The 17,488-nt window shown below is 39.8% G+C and overlaps 1 protein-coding gene across 2 annotated transcripts in view; it reads left to right on the forward strand.

Moving 5' to 3' along the window:
• ROS1 (ROS proto-oncogene 1, receptor tyrosine kinase) overlaps positions 1 to 17,488 on the forward strand; it is a 75,984-nt gene that overhangs the window by 33,449 nt on the left and 25,047 nt on the right. The window contains exons 26-34 of one of the 2 annotated variants that reach the window (XM_087774720.1): positions 23 to 309; positions 1,249 to 1,425; positions 3,878 to 4,095; positions 4,768 to 4,909; positions 10,101 to 10,333; positions 12,924 to 13,100; positions 14,126 to 14,300; positions 14,773 to 14,890; positions 16,947 to 17,134. In XM_087774720.1, the coding sequence (XP_087630846.1) occupies positions 23 to 309; positions 1,249 to 1,425; positions 3,878 to 4,095; positions 4,768 to 4,909; positions 10,101 to 10,333; positions 12,924 to 13,100; positions 14,126 to 14,300; positions 14,773 to 14,890; positions 16,947 to 17,134 (1,715 nt within the window). The remainder of the gene's footprint in view (positions 1 to 22; positions 310 to 1,248; positions 1,426 to 3,877; positions 4,096 to 4,767; positions 4,910 to 10,100; positions 10,334 to 12,923; positions 13,101 to 14,125; positions 14,301 to 14,772; positions 14,891 to 16,946; positions 17,135 to 17,488) is intronic. The other variant, XM_087774721.1, reaches the window with a different exon arrangement.

Here is a 17,488-nt window from a genome sequence, read left to right on the forward strand (position 1 = left end):
TGCAATGCATTTTATTTGATAGCCGCTTGTACTGGATGGAAGAGCTTGATTATGGCAGCCGCATGTTTTATTATGATATTCTGAATGACACCGTGCACCACATTTTGGGATACATATCAGTAGAAGAACAGACAAGGAACTACTGCACCTGTAACGCGACAGAAGCAGAGCTAGGAAGACCTATGAGTATAGATGTGTCTGACTCCAAGAATCCCCAGCTGCTCTTTATCAGAGGAAGAGATGAAATATGGGCCTCAGATGTGGATGGTTGCCACTGCTGGAGAATTACCAAAATACCAAGTTTTCAAGGTCTGAGTGCTCTGTTATGTTTCTAGGTAGTTTGTGATTCTTGCTGTCTCTTACATCAAGCAATGTTCATTTCAGCAAAATAGCATTCATGAAGCACTTTCATTATAAAATTGATTCATTACAGGCAAGATGGACAAAATGTTTGTGTTCTGTGTTTCCAGTTGTGCACCCTGTTGATACAAGCTAGGAGAAAGAGCAATGTGAGGATATTTACTGATGCAAATATGTATTCTAGTAAGATGTAAATCAAATGGAGACAGCCTCAAATGCTACTTGTCGATAGATTTCACTTATAGTATTAACATATCATTTTGCTAGTGTTTCCTATTAGATATACCTATTACAGTTTATCTCAATGAAAAGATACAATACCATCTTCAGTTATGCCTGAAAGTGGCATTGCAGACTTCAATATGTGGGGAGGGTACTTCATGCAGGTAGAGGCTTGTATGACAATTTATGTATGTTGCACTTCTTGTAATGATGGCACTTAATCTTAGTTGCTCAGTTTTCAGTTGAATTCTGTAGGAGGTGCTGGTAAAGCTGTTTTGTTATCAGAGGAGCTGTCTTAATTGCTCCTGGGAGATGTCAGAGCACTGTGCTTTTCATCTTGGAAAAATGATGGAAGTTTCTATAGACAACTCTTGCACTTGTGTTTTATTTCTGGTGTTTGTTAGTTGAATTGCAGTTCTTAGAATTATGGATAATAAAAAGCCTTCAAATTTACACTTGTAAACTGAAATAACAAAGTGTCTCAGCTTCATGAGACCTATTGGAAAATATCAGAAATGTCTTTTCTAGGGGAGGTCTTTGAAGATATGGTATGACCAAGGTACTCACCCATATTGAATCACTGTGAATACAAGCACCCATCTGCTCTTGTAAAATTGTCTGCTCAGGGTTTATTCTGAAGCTTAACTATACAATGTTTTCCTACAGGTAAAAAAATTGGCAGCCTGACTGTAGATAAGAAATTTATATACTGGAGCATTGAAACAAAGGAATACACTGAAATTTGGCTAGCAAATAAAGAAAGCGCAAGACACTTTCTTCAGAAGAGAGCAAATCATGAACTGAAAATCTTAGCCTACAGCTCAGCGGCGCAATTGTATCCAGGTAAAGGGGATTTAGGTTGTTTTGTAAATGTAACAAATATTTCAGAGCACGTATTTGAGTTGCAGACCATGTTATGTGTATTTGTGTAAGGTATGCTTTACAGATTCAGGTACCTCCTAGAGGGAAACAATTCACTATGGACATTTTTAAAAGGATGAATATAAGGATTGGCCTTGTGTTGGATCACATGGAAGGTCACGATGATGAATGTTGCCCTTGTTTCAAAGGCTCAGGATGTTAACACCAAACCATGCCTATTTTCAAAGTTGTGTCAAACCTGGAGATTTAGAAAACTTGGTGCACATTAAAGCACAGAAAAAGAGCAAACGTTCACAAAGTGTTGTAGCAAGAGTTTGATAATGATCCCTGTTATGATACAGATTTCTGGTTTTGTTCAGAAGTACGCAAAGCTGAAAAAAAATGTCTGCCCTTCCAAAGACAAAGAAATAACAACTCTGCTTATTAAAATGATTTATAAAGAAGTACCTGAGAGGCAATTACAGCTTACATTATAGTAGACTCAGGCTTCACTTAGAAATCCTTATATTGTAAACAAACCATTGTAGAATGATAATGAAAGAAATAAAAATTAGTTTTAATAGAAAGTTTGGATTCATGGTACCTATCTTTGTAAATGCAGAGGTTTAGGACAGTTGCTAGCATGATGAATATATTCAACATAATTCTTTAACTTCAGTTTTGCATAAAAATCTGACAAATATACAAGAGAATGCTTTAACAGGATGGACTTCTTTGGAATAAAATAATTTCACATTGTTTTGGGCAGCCAGTAGACTTACTCCTGCCTGCAGCTGCTCTGACCAGTGCCCAGGCTATTCTTACCAGCACTTTGGGCAAGTTTGTTCCCATGAGGTCTGTGTGGACTTGGCATTGGTGCAGGAGCTTGGTTTGGCCCTGGTACAGAATGTACCAATCCCTATCCCCAGGGATAGGGTTTCCTGCAAGAGCCCCAGGTTTAGCTGGTGCAGAAAGGGAAGAACCGAATTTCAGTCCAAAGGGATTATTTCTACCCAGAGATCTCCACAGAACTCTTCGTATTTACACGGACTGCTGCAAATATATTTGGAGGAATACACGGCCTTGGCATTTGGGGTGGGAGGGCAATGCACAGAATTATTCACACAAGTTTAAGATAAAAGTAAATGAACATACTAAAATAAGAAAAAAATATTTCCTTCTCAGTACTGAAAGCAAATGATGTATATGTGAAAAAGTGATGTTTGCAAAGACTAGCTGGGTTGACTGACATGCTTTTTATTTCTTTAGTGATGTGAGCAAGGAGTACTGCTAGAGTTTCCTTTCATTCTAACCTATTTAATTGCTATCCAGAGATGTGATGTCAGTTGATCATTTAACACATCAGAAGTACTCAGTGAAAATTATTGTCCTGTCACAGATTCTGTGAGAGAATGATTTCTCTTCAGGGTTAGGAGGAAGGGGACTGAATAAGTAGTGAAGGATTTTCTTGTCAGGGTAAACACATTTCTATGGAACTGCCTGACAGAAACTTTAACTCCGAAAATGACTCAATTCTTTATTCCATCTGGGACTTTTCCCATGGGAGTTTTACTACTCTAGGTAACTATAAAATTGACAAAGATTCAACCTTAAATTTATTTCTGTTGAACAGACTTTTTAATTTTCCTTCCCTTATATGCATGAACCTGACTTTCGTAGGAACGGCAGGGTTGCTCATTTAGGGAGAAAAGATCTCAACGATGAGGTCAGTTGTTCTCACCTAAGGGCAAACATTTGTCCTTGTACCATTTTCCCTATGCATGTGCCTTAATCTTTTCCTTCTTGGCAGCAAGTCCATTTAATATATTTTTAATTTGTTTCTAAAAGTACATCAAGTGATGAGGGATTTTCTTTTGTTACTTTTTGTTTATTGTCAGAGAGTAGTTTTTTGTTGTTTTCTCCCTATAGACTCCTTTTCTCCTTCCAAAAGTCTCCCCTTTCCCCATTGTTACTGTGAACTTTACACATGAAAAGCTGTTTAGAAGAAATGAAAGATAACATTTAATTGCTAGAGAAAGGTACTCTCTATTCTGCATATCTTTCTTTCCTGTGACAAGCAAGTTTGGACTCATCAGTGTGTACTGCCCTTTGATAACACAGCAACTACAATCTGGATTTCCAAGGTATTTAGGTACTTAAAGAAGAATCTAAATTCTTTAGTAAATCTGTACCTTTAGTAAATCTGTATCTTATAAAAAATAAATGAGACTTTACTTTGACGACTGCTATTTTTGTGTCCATGAAAGTAATCAAATAAAATACATTCAGGTAGGACTTTTTTCTGTTTCTGTTCGTGAAAGCAGAGAGAATACTTTGTGGTTAGGCTTTCTCATAGGAATGGTGGTAGAATGCCATGCAAGTTTGGATTGGTCCAGCAGTAATTAATTTTTTTTTTTTTAAATGTCTTTCCTAGATAAAAGATGCCTGATTCTATTGCCAGACACTGAGGAACCTACTCTCCTTAATACGACGAACACCAGTTTTACATTAAGCTTGCCATCTGTCACACCACTGCATCTATGCCCTGCCATATTGCAGCCTACGCCGACATATCTCGTATTTCTCAGACAAATGACTAACAACCACAAGAACTCAAGCTACTGTTTGTCTGCTCTACAGCAAAAAACATTGGTATGGCTATTTTGGAACAAAAATGCACGTGATATCATGTATACAGGGAATATGATATCACTTCTAGTCATTTTATAAACCATTCTGTAACTTTCTATCAGGGAGTTTTTCTACTTCTACATCCCTGACAGTAATTCCCCTTTCTGTTTGGTATTTGTTAAGTGGTAGATTGCTTAGCTTTCCTTTGTGCAAGTACTCCTCTACTTTTTAACATGTCTTTGCTAAAATCCTGTTGAAATGGGTCTTCAGTTTCTACTTGTAAAAAGAGCAGTTGTGGTTGATATTAACCTGTTTAAATAACTCTTTAGACTGTCCAGCAACCATATGGCTTGCCTTTATGTGTTTTGTGGTAGTTGTACTTGCCTTAGTAATTTTTTCTGCTGTTTCATTTTTTTTTTTACTTTGCTATTTCCTATTTAAGTACCAGCCACTGAACAATGTGCTATTGTAACCGTGCTAATTACATCTCAGCTTGTTTTTTAGTATGCATTTTCTGTAGTGACCTATTACCCAAACTATCATTTTAACATTTTTTTTAAACACTGAAGTGTATTAGAGTACAAAAGCACTACTGTATTATTTTTTAACACTCATTTCTTTGACAGATGATTGATGTGACATATGACTCTCTTTTCTAAGAATACATGTTTATTATCTGATTTTGAATTACAGGAATTTCAGGGTCCTATAGCCGTCATAGACAACCTACAACCATTTTCAAGTTATGTCATACAAGTTGCAGTGAAAAACTACTATTCAGATGAGGAAGTGCTGCCTATGGGAAAAGAGACAGTTGGCATAACTCTATATGGAGGTTTGTTTCACATTTTATTCTGATTTTGAACAGAATTCTCATCTCAATTAAAGGATAGTGTGTGTAAGTTTGGGTTGCAAATCAGAAAGCAGAGAAATTTTCTGCTTAAAAGGTAAGCTGTGTAGATCTTTGCAAGGTTTTGGCAACAAGACCTGATGAATCTGTAAGTTTCGTTGGACATGTATGCATTCTTTAAGGCTTTTGCTCATTGGCTTCCTGAGAAAAGATAAACTATGGTTAAAAGTGGGTAAACAGTTGCAGTTTCTGCCTTGGATCACATTTTTAGTAAGTTGTGTTTGAATGTGTATGTGGTTACATATGTTTAAATATGTGTTATGTATTCATTCAGCATTAGGATTTTTCCCCTTGGCTTGACATTATTCTCATAATTACTGTTTCTTAGGGTAATGCAGGTTTGATTTATTGTGAACCAGACTGAAAAGACAACGCTTCATTTTTGCTTCTCTTGGCCTGAATGCCAACAGCACATTTTCAGTTGGTTTCAAGAATTTTGATGTGCCTTTCTCAGTCCCTTTCACACTAGAAGAAGAAAGCTAGGACTAGTGCTTTGAACTTGAATGTTCACTGTGTCATTTAGGGCAGAGTGGACTGGTTAGGGATTACCTAAAAATAAATAAATACATCATTTAACTTATCTAATTATGGCAGAAGGAAGCTAAGAAACTTTGGTGGGAGTGCATGGGTGGGAGAGGTATGAGTGAAGGCAAGAGGCCAAGATATGATGGCACGGCAGCCAAATGTAATTGTGTTTAAGCGGAGCTACCTCTGTATTCTGTGATGAGGTGTGACTTGCTGATGCAATGGAAGAGGACAGGGACAAGATCTTGTAGCAGTGTCTAAGGGAGCAGTTCACCGCAGCTTAGAAAAGGATAATGGGAGCACAGCTCACTTTCTGGAAAAGCAGGAAGCATTCAGAAAGTGACAAGCCAAGGCTACAGCTGGGGAAAACCTGCACATAGTGCTGTCCATAAGAGACAAGATGCAATGCAAGTGAAAGGTGTGTTTAATTTTAAAGGTTTTCTCTTGAGTACAAAGTTGCTTTTGAAAAAAAGGATGAGAAAGGAAAGAAGAGAGAAAAGAAAGTGTGATCAAGAGCATCTAAATTCTATATAGCTTGTTATTCAAGCTGGTTCTTTATTATTTGAGAGCTGGGCCTGTGCTTCTGTAGCATGTCTAGTTTATAAAGCCAGTTTTCACCTCACATAATACATATGTGTGCTATATTACCTGATGATGTAGCTCCAGAAATGTGTCTAGGTTAATGCCTCCTCCACTTCTTGCTTTGGGTGTGTGATTTTGCAAATTTTCCTTTCTGTTGTTATACTCCAAAGGACTGTCCGTCTCTTCAGTGCTCTCTTAGACAACTCAGTCGTGTTAAACACACTTGTTTTATTTAGGGCACATTTTCCAGAACAAGAAATGGGGACTTCTGTAACAGTTCTGCTGTTGATGTGTAGCCTGTGTTACATTATGAGGGATCTATAACTCCACTTAGCACACAATTATCCAGCAGGTCATAGCAAGCTACGGTTTTTCCTGATCACTGGCATATTTCTTACTGTGTCTTCTCCTCTTGCATTCATCCTCCACCCTTTACCTTCATAGTTATCCTCTCCACCCTGTTCTGGAGTTTCCATTGCAGATCATAGATCTGTGTTGCCTTAGTTCCCTAACTAAATAGAAACCAGCAGTGCTGTTTTTGTTTGTGGGTTCAGACCTCTGTTTGAGTCCAAAACTACTGACTGCTCATCTTGTCATACTTGATGAAACTTGGGGCATGTCATAGCGAGGAAACTCAACTCCGCTGCACTTCAATGCAGACCCAGGTGCTGGCACTCTAAGTGCCAGCATGTCTCCTGTCTGTCCTTGAAGCCAACACGGCCCAGAAGCTTTCCTCAAATGCCACAAGGGCAACTGAGATTCATAGGCAGCCCGAGTTCAAGATGTCCTTGTTCTTTGAGAATACTACTAGTCTGAGCTAGATGCCTCCTGTGGTTGGAAATACCTTAATTAGGGCAGGAAAATGCTTCTGCTCACTCCCTGCTTCACTCTGCCTGTTTGCAGCTGCGGGGCAGCTACCATCCCAGTTTCCCTGCAGCTCTTGTCATCTCCCAGAAAGAAAAGGATCATCCAAAGATGCATGCTATGCTTTTGCATGTGTTGTCTTCATTGCAACCCAACCCAATAGAAGTACCTTGCTCAGCACTTTTTCTTGTTTTGCATGTGTATGTGTGCATGTGCACACTTGAATCTGTCTTCATGAGCAGTTGCCTTTGCGCTGCTCTTCAGATAATTTTCTCATCGTTGGAGTGATGCTGCTGGACTCACTTGATGAGAACATGGAAAACTATAATGAGTGCTAGCTATTCCCTGTAGTATGCATAGCGCTTGCTCTTCTGTTGTGTCAGATTTGCTCTGCAGCTGTGCTCCATTTATTGTACCTGGTGTCACCAGCCAGGATCAGCTTGATCCACATAAACTCATCACTTGCAGAGCCATCAGGCACCTCTGATAATACCCAAGTCAGCAAGGCAGAATTATAGCCAAGCCTATATGGCAGCCTGTTTGCATTTTGCAGGAAAAGACTGGGGAGGTGGTACGTAGGGATGCTTGCTGTTGAACTCAGTGATGTGGGAACGCTAACGCCCCCATCTTCACTAGTTTTCCTGCCTGGCTCTTGTCCTGCAGAGTTGGAGCAGTTCTTCATTGAGAGAGGGTGAGGGAGTGAAACTCAGAGGCACAGTAGCACCTGGTCTTTGGGCATTAGCTCACTTAACCCAGCTACAGCAGGTCTGGCTGTAGCTGACATACAGCTGTGCAGACTGCGCAGCTATGGGGATATTACTGTGACATGAATCTAGGGCTGTCCACACCACAGCAGGAGTCCTAAGGTTCCCCTTTCTCTCTCTTTACCACTGCTTGGCTTCTGGCTGCTTCAGAAGGTGCTGAAGTAACTGGAATTGAAATAAGCACAGCCACCACCGTGTTTTTCTTACTTGTCTCAACATCTCTTTCCCTTACTGATCAACTGTGTGCAAGGAGACATTTTATCCAGAATAGCTGGCAACAGGTACATGCCAGGGGTCCTGATTCCCTTTCTTCTTCTCTTGGGGATGCACTCTGTGGTTTCTTTAAAGGCTCATCCATAGAAAAAGTAACCTCTCTTTTTTGCCACCATTGTCCACAGGAGAGCATCACCTGTGAGTTGCCAGTGGCTCCTCTTATGCACAGATCATTCCTTGTTTCTTGTCCTGGGAGCAGTCACATTTTTCCCCTTGAGAAAACCTCTGTTTAAGATGAACTTCTTTTCATCTTTCAAATGAAAGTGGAACAAAAAGTGCAGGCACACTGCCACTCTTCTTTTGGGATCCAGAGATGCTATACTTTGGAAGTTCTTTTTCAATCATTTTTTTTTTTTTCTCTTAACAGACAGATCTCAGCATCTGCAGCATCAAGCAAATAGGCTCTCATCCTATGTGAATCTCTGAATATTATGAGCGTATTCCTAAGGAGTGTAGGGCAAAAAATAAGAAATCTGGCCTATGATCAGTAGATTTCAATTCTTTGCATGGGAATCCTCATCTGTATTGTAAAATTTGTATGACACACTGATTGAATAAGATTGAGTACTATTGGGATGTGACAAGAATTCAGACCGTTGCTTCTTTGTGTGGTAAACTGAGCCATCCTGCAGCAACGTCCACCCTTTCAGCAGTGAAACATAAAGGTAGCATACGAAATGGGAGACTGGGTTGCTCCATTGAAATGGAATTTTTCAGTCTCAAGTTAAGACGAAACGTGAAACTAGAATGGACTTCTCTAGTTGGGGCAAAACAAAATGTCAGGATTAAAATGAAGTCCTAGACAAAAAAAAACCCAAACCACCAAAAAAATAATAAAAAAAACACACCAGCCCCCAAACCCTGAGCATTTTTAACATGTATTTGTATCAGCATTCAGAGCTTTTCACAATTTGTTGAAAAATTTCCAACCAGCTGTAAACAGAATATATATGGGTCCTGGCACTTACTTACGTTCTCCATTTCATGAATGTAACTGCTAATTTAAATTGTAATCAGATGCCGCTAGAGCCTCTTGAAGTGTGTACACTATTTCACACCTCTGAAGCTGTGTGAATTCCCTCTGTCTTTCCCTCAATTCTGTAACGAAATGAAAGAATCTTGGATTAATCTCTGCTTTCCAACAAATAGCAAGATAGAGGGAATGAAAAAAAAAGGAAGACAACTTGGAAAAATGAATGCATTACTCTTGCCACAGAGTGTCGCTCTTACTCCACATATGTTTTAGCTAGCAAAATGAGACACTTGTCTTTACTAGTCTAGCTTCTGCACATTTTCACTTAAATAATCTGCATTCTCGCTACTAGGGTATAAATTATAGCATATATACTCATCATTCTGATATGTTGGGAGCATAGATATTGTAATGACTTGTTAACTTTTTACCTATCATGACAGCTCAATAGGAAAAAAGACTTTTTAATGTAGAGTTGGGGCGTGTCATATGCCACCTCAAAGTCTGTGATCTCAAAGCTTCAAAGGAAGGGTTGATTTTTCCAAAACAATTAGTGAGTAGTGAGCTGGCATGGACATCAGACCAGCAAACCAGTTTCTTGCTTACACAGCTCACCCAGGCCATGTATTTCTGAGCAAAATTGTAAATGATGGCAAACAATGCTGAGTTTTGGGTTTTCGTCCTTCAGACTTTTCTGTTAAAGAAAAGACTTTCCAATTGGAATAGTGCACAGGTACTTTTTCTAGTGCATATCCAAGTAAGCATCATACTAAACTCACATCTGAGACCCTGATTAGGAAACTAAGAGAGAGCAGGAATTCAGCAATATGAATATAAATGTAGAGGTATAGGACAGCATCTGGGTTTTTTTTGTCTGCTTCCATGGTAGGATAGAAGGAGATACTAAAAACATCCCTCAAAGTATTTTGAACTTGTCTGCAGCTAACTGGCTATGCAAGGATATGTTTTACATATGTAGTGTCAGTCCTGTAAATGGATCATATTCATATGCTTATAACCTTTTTTTCTTTCCTCAGTGACATTTCTTGACTTTTCTAAAAATAAAACAAACAAACAAACAAACCTCTAGTGAGATCTGTACCTAAAAGAAGATAAATTTTTCTTTCTGTTTCAGTACCAGAGGCAGTTGATTCCATTAAGACAGTGGTTTTGTCTGACACTATCATCAACATATCTTGGAGTGAACCTTTGAAGCCAAATGGACCTCTAGAATCCATCCGCTATCAAATCTCTGTCAATTTATTTCCTCTTGTCCCAGTGACACCCTTGCGAAAAAGTGAATTTCCAAATGGGATGCTTGCCTGGTCTGTCAGTGGGCTCCAATCCAGAACAAACAATTTATTCAAGGTATAATTACAAGCAGCTTTACCTGTTTGTTCATGAACTTGCAAGTATTTAGACTGCTCTTCTGTAAAGTTATATGTGTGTTTTGAAAATACGACTTCAAAACTTGGCAGACTTCTAAGTCCTTTAATCTTAAGGAAAATTAAGCATCGCAGTTTATTCCTACACAGGTTGTTCAGATTAAATGCTTAGAACTGAGATCTTTTCCATTTGGGGAGCACATCACAGATCTCAAGAGTAAATAAGAGTTTCTGCTGCAATCCTGCTGTTACTGCCCTGATACTTCATGCAACATGCTAAGAGAGGGTCAAGTGACTGGTAACCCCTGTTCTCAAAAGAGGACGCCTGGAACTGTGACCTGCTTGTGAAGGACTAGGTGTAGTGCAACAAACAGGGCTATGTGAGTGCAAATGGGTCACGGCCAAAAGATAAAGGCTTTTCTCAGGAAAGCAACATATCTGAAGCTTTCATAAAAGGGAAACCTCTATATGTTATATCAAGAGCAGACTCAGCCATTTTGCCAGTTGCTGCTTTTCCTTTAATAAATAACTTTTCATTTAGCAAAAAAAAAAAAAATTTCCTTAGTCCAATAAATGAAAAAGTATCTGATATATCCATGGAAATACAGATGATGACTGAATTAATAGTTGACTGATTCTGTCTTGCAGCAGTCACATTTTAAATAAAAGTATATTATAAAATATGCATGCAAAGTTCACGACAAGAACAATATCTCTATGTTGACCCTTTAACAAATGCAGAGGACTAACAATGACTTAAAAATGCAAGTAGGGGCTTGGCTATTCGGTGGCCTTTGAAGACAATTTCTGTAGACAAAAATATTGAAGGGTGGTTGCAAACCCTCTGATTTTGGATTTCATCGAAATATGATGCTGTCAGTGCAATAGAAGAAGCAGTTTCTTCCACTGTCCAGGCAAGTCATAGACAGAGGAAGACAGGAAATATAATAGTAGGCCAGCAGAATGGGATATCCATCCATCAGCCGCTGCAGTTCACATGGACTCCCACATCAGCATCGCATGAAAACTTTGGTAGCTTGCGTAGTCATGCTGGGCTATGAACGGTGAGAACTGAGGGGCAGACACATCAGCCCCCCCTGTCACCCTTGCTGTCAGACTCAGGCAGCAAGGCTTTTTGGACAGCCAGGGCAGGGGGAGCACCAACCTGAAGTAATGGGGGTATAACATGCCTTAGCACATGTGTCATTGCTGTAAGAATGAGCAGAAAAGAATAAATTAACGTGGAGATAAAATCAAGAAGGTGGAGGAACAAAAGGAGTTCAAAGTAGCAAGGACTAAAAAGGCAGTTGTGAAGGTTCTATTAGTGTGCCAAAGAGGAAGACAAAAAGAAGAATAGGTTGCAGTATCTAGTGTTTTTTTTCGGTTGATTTTTAAGAACAGGAGACTTGTGACTAGGTATTTAACACAACTGCATGAAGCCAATGGTAGCACAACAGATCAGGAGAAGGAAAAATCAGGTAAAAGAGTATTTATGTAGGTTATATGTATTTAAGTCAACAGCATCTGATAGCCTTAAACTACATAAGGAGATGGTTAAAAACAGTCTGTGAATGTTTACCATTGTCTTCTGTAACTTTTGGAAGGCAGGAAGTCCTATAGAACTAGCAATAAGAAGGTCACACTTAGCTTCAAAAAGTAAATTATAGACCACTTTGTGTAACTTCAGTACACAGGGCATAGACAGTTTTACTAGGACTATATTAGGACATATATAGGTATTATTAGGACCATATTAGGACAAAATGGTAAACAGTTGGTATACAAGCATCTAGAGGATAACAGAGGAATAAAAATGTCCAGTGTGGATTTGTAAGAACAAAGCATACTGCTTCTCCCTTTACAGATGAAAGGTTAAAAGGAAAACAATAAATGATGTATCTGGACAGCAGGGCTACCACCAGAGTGACATTTTCAAAAGCAACCAAGTAAACATGTCTGCAGAATCCACACTGGGTGCATGAGAAATACAGTCAGAGAGTGGTTTTCACAGGTCATACATGGGCTGGGAGAACATTAAGCTGATGGCTGGAGGGGATCTGTTCTGGCCTTAATTTGATTTTGTGCTTTTGTTAATGATTTGGATGCTATAATGAGGAATATATATATATACACACATATACCTATGCAACTATACATATGTACGTAAGTATGCATATCCAAATATAGGTCCTTAGTGGAAGGCAGTGTGCTAAGGCACCTCCTCACCTTGTGTTTTTGTGATTCTAAAACACTGCCCAGCGTGTGATGTGACATCTGCATGCCTGTGTAAGAGCTTGTGGCATTTCAGAAAGGTCTAGAAAGAGATGAGTCTTGGTAGAAAGAGGAAATGAGAAACTAAGAAGAGTCTCTGAGGAAGGGGACTCTAGGCCATGAACTTCCAGCCTGATGATGTGTAACACTGCAGCTGTGAGGCTCAAAATGTTTCTACACCTATATCTATATTGCCTGAATATTGTCTTGTTTGAAAACATCTAGTCTTCCAACATTCGGACTTGCTGAAGCCACCTTTCCAACTGGTCTTGTACTGTCCAGTTCATCCATTTCCTAACTAGGTTCTTGCTTTTCATCCTGATGAGAACTGGTTTTCTGAGAGCATCCCTGTTACTGCAAAAACTTTTGAGACTCCACCTGCACCTGTCAACATAGTTCCCAGAAATACCAGTTTCCAGCTAGAATGGAGAGCTCCTCTGCACGTCAATGAAACCAGCTTCTGGTTTGAGCTGCGTAAGGTAAAAATACCGCTTAGTGTTTTTCCCAGATCACAGCAAATTTAACCCACTCTGTCCTGGTGAGCAGGACAAGGTGGCAGGATGTATATGAAAAGTGCCAGTGGTTAATTCGGGCACGGTCACGTCAGTCTTAGTGGCTCAGAAGGGGCAGCGTGGAGGCAGTGTCTGCCAGGAACAAGGGGGAGTGCAGCTGCAGCATTTAATACTCCATAGTGCCAAAGGACATCCTGGATGACCCCACCAGAATTCCTCTAGGGTCTCCTGTTTCAGTAGAGTCCCCTCTCTCTTTCCTCACTGCCCTCCCCCAGCCTGGCTGGTAGCTACATATCCTATGTCTGCTCTGCACAAGAAAGAAAAGAAAGGGGTTTCCAGCATTAACTGTCAGCTACAACCTAGTATCCAAATTTTATTTTCCTGTGATAGAGGTTACGAGAAAATGCTGGAGAAAAATGGGTCCAGTAGTGCAGACTAGAAGTAAGTACTGCAGTGACAGCAGCATGGATGCTGCTGTCAGGTTTTAATGTCGGACCCCTGCACACAGAAAATGTCATGGGCTAAACTGGATCACATAGATTCCTTAATACAGATAATTGGATTTATTAAGCCTACACCAAACATTTCCCATCTGCCCTAAAAGAAATGTCATAGCACAGTTCCACTAAACCGCCTCCTTTCAATTGCATCACGGCAAGCTGAACTCACGGGCACATCATGGTGATCCAGAAATACAAGCTGCACAGAGATAAGCAAGGGGAAGGCTCCTTTTGGCTGTGCAAAGGGGTCACTTAATCTGTTGTCCCTTGTAGCTGCCAAGACTTGCAGGTCTCCTAAAAACAAAGAAAAAAACTAGGTTTTGTGTCCTTGGTCTCTAAGAGGACAAAGTCCCGTGGCTGAAACAACATGTGCGTAATCTCTCCCCTATGATATTAAAAGGTGGCAAAGTAGTTAATCTACACAGGAATAGAACTGTGACAAATTTTCAGCAGAGTAAGAAAGTTGACGATGATGATATTTTATTTTTCTAGTGGCAAACAAAAAGTGACTGGTTTTCTCCTGCAAGCACTACATGCACAGCAGATCTTGTTTACACATGCAGCCTCACAGGAACTCTTCCTTCAACCAACTACTTTGTAAGAGTGACAGTAGTTTATATTGCAGGAGTGAAAAGCACTTCCTCTTCAACAAGCTTTAAAACTACAGGTAAGCATTTAGTGTAGGGTAACAAGATTTTAAGACTGTTCTAAGGACGTGGATAATCAAACAAATTATGTAAAATTTAGCAGGTAATTTTCTTATACTAAGAGCCAATAGTTGTGTGTGTTTGAAAAATAAATAACACAGCACCATATCTGCAAAAGTAATAGCAGGAAAGAAATGATGTTCACTTCCAAGTGGAACAGAGGAAAAGAGTGAGGGAAACTGAAATGAAATGCCTTATGTGAACTCATAACTACTGGTGAAAGGCTGCATGTGAATGAAAATTTTGAAATTTGTCCATCACAACGAGAAGGCCAAAGATTAATTATCCATGAGGATTATTGATCTAGATCCTCAGTCCTTTTGTATGTCTAAACACCCATGTGCACATCTAAATTTTGCTCTTTGCCCATTAGCCCTTTGTCTCTCTATAAACACATTTTAAAGGTTCTGTTTCTTCCCCGTTTGGCCAAAGCTGGTGTTCCCAGTAAGCCAGGAGTTCCAAAACTAGCAGAAGACGCTAAAAACTCTGTACAGTGGGAAAAGGCTGATGACAATGGAAGCAACCTGACCTACTACATCTTAGAAAGCAGGTAAGCTATGCGTGCTGGCACTCTTCTGGTAGGGAGCAGCCCAGAACAAATCTGTGTGTATGCGGGGCCTTTCAGTTTGGCTCTGATGGGAAGAGTGAAATATCAATGACAGAAATGGCCCTTCTCATGGGATCTCCTTCTCAGGTAAACTAAGTAACCATCATTTCCAGAAATTCCTGGAAAACTTAGAAGAAAATATACACTAACAACATTTCCAGACCAACCCTGAAGTACAGGGATATATTTGGATATATGTTCGTGAATTAGAAGAAGATTTGGAGATATTTTCAAATCACAAATTTCAAGCATTTAGTATGTATTTTCAGCTAAAATATATGTAGAAATATCTTAGCGTTCAGAGGATTCATGGACAGGCGTTATAAAGTTGCCAGAGAATCATAAGGTATTCCCACCAACATGGGATGACTAGATAATTTTTAAAGTGCTCTGTCATCAAATGCAGATTTCCTGGACAATACACATCACACTCATTAGGCACTGGCATTGGAAGGGCTGAATGGACAGGTTAGAGTGTATTGCTGTGGGCAGTGACTTTGAAACTTCTCATTTTTTGACCATGACTCTGGAGTGCTCTGTTTCAGGCAGTAAGTGCAGGGCTTAATTAATGCATTATTTAAAACTGAGGAGGGTCCATCTTCTGAGATATTCCAATGACATTGTTTGAAATCAGGAGTGATGGAGGGAAGCAATTTTTTAAACTCAGCTATTATTTCTTCTTCCTCAGTTAACTCTGTACTTATGTAAGCTAAGGACTGACAGCGCTGTGGAGCCAGGCATGCTTTACCTATATAAGTTTTCACTCAGACATATTTTCCTGGTGCTGTAAGCTTCCTCCATACAGTTATGTGAGTGTAAAGCAGCACTGACCTGCATGCTATGAGACCACAATAATTTCGATATGCCAATAGCCAGTTTGCACCTGGCTTGCTGTGGATGGGTAAAGAAAGGGCAGTCCCTTGGTCTGTGTCAGTGCCGTGCTTTAGCCACTGTGTTCTCCAGGCTCCAGCTTCCTATTCATCTCTGGAATCATAATGCATCACTGAGGTGGGGTTTTTTAAGTTTAACAAAATAAGCTTTTCTTCTTCAGTTTGAATGTGCACACGCTGATGTTTTGGACTGAATTTCGCTTTGAGTCTCATGGTCCTTTCACACCAGGTAGAAAAATGTTAGGTTAGTTGCATAGTATTCTAGAAAATATTTGCATAGCCCTTTGAAATAACCCCTGTTTTTCATACAGCTCTGGTAGGGATGTGTACGTACCAAGGACACGAACATACAGCTTTCCCATGTCTTTCTGGTTTAGAAGTGTTTGACCTTTTCTCTGCGTTAAAGTGTGTTGGGAGAATGATTGACATGCTCATGAAGGTCATTTGACATGAAGTATTACAGTCCTGTGTGACATGAAATGATATTTCAGATATGGCCTTTCAAGTTTAAATACATGGTCTTCTTTTGGTTGGTGAATAATCAGCTCTGAATTTATTGTGAGCAATCAATCTCAGTCCAATGGGGAAAGGAAGAAATATACCCAGCAGTCAGCAGATACTATGGGAAACTGGCTAGCTAAAGAATTGTGTCTTCACTGCCAATGACTTGCTTCCTGTTTAGCTTGTGAAACCTGATGCACAAGAGCCACTGAAGTACTCTGGGCCCAGGAAAGCAAAAACCTCTAACAGGACGCAAAAATAAATGTTTATTTTTTTCTGAAAGCTAAGTAAGAATGTTTTGAAATCTTGGCTGTGAGGTGTACACTGAAACAGGTGAAAGAGTGCTGGAGCTTTTTATGTCTAAAACGTTCTAGCATTTCATTTCCAATGCCAAGCTAAAGATGTGTGATTCCTAGCATTGCTGAAATGGCATGGTACAATTTTCTGCTCCGTAGCCAAAACCCCACAACCAGATTGAGCTTTCCTTCAGGCAGAGAGATGTTGTGAAGGCCATGGAACTGAAGCGAAGAATGGTGCAGGGAGGAAGCAGTAAACAGCCCTCACTGCGTTAATGACATACCTGTGTTATTTTGCCGTGCCTGTTGCAGGAAGCAGTCTGACAACACCGGCAAAGTGACGTCCTTGTGGAAGGTGGTTTACAATGGCTCCTGTGCCAGTATTTGCACATGGGAGGCCAAGAACTTAGAAGGAACTTTCCAGTTCAGAGCGGCAGCTGCAAATGTGCTGGGACTTGGTGAATACAGTGACACAAGCAAGGATATAATTTTGGGTGAAGGTATGTCCTATACTTTCTTACTCTGTTAATCAAGTTTTTTATTCAGAATAATCTTACCAGTTTATGAAGAAAGACCTGCTATTTTAATAATGATGTTGCTGCACAAGTAAAGTAATGTGTCTAAGAGGTAATAAATGGTGACATTTATGCGGTGACCCCAGCTGCTAGTGCTCATCCAGGCTCTTTTGCACAGAACAGTGGGCCTGGAATTCGCTTCTGCTCATTTATACCAGTTTGTCTCTGTGGCCCTGCACTCTGCATTATGGTATGATTCTTGAAATAAAGGCAAGCTCCCACACTGGGTAAGGATGTGAGGATTACTTCTTGCCTTCAGCTAGAATGTTAAACCTACAC

This window comes from Nipponia nippon, unplaced genomic scaffold (assembly GCF_047370975.1).
Source record: "Nipponia nippon isolate SJK-2023a ecotype South Korea unplaced genomic scaffold, ASM4737097v1 scaffold_4, whole genome shotgun sequence".
Lineage (NCBI taxonomy): Eukaryota > Metazoa > Chordata > Aves > Pelecaniformes > Threskiornithidae > Nipponia > Nipponia nippon.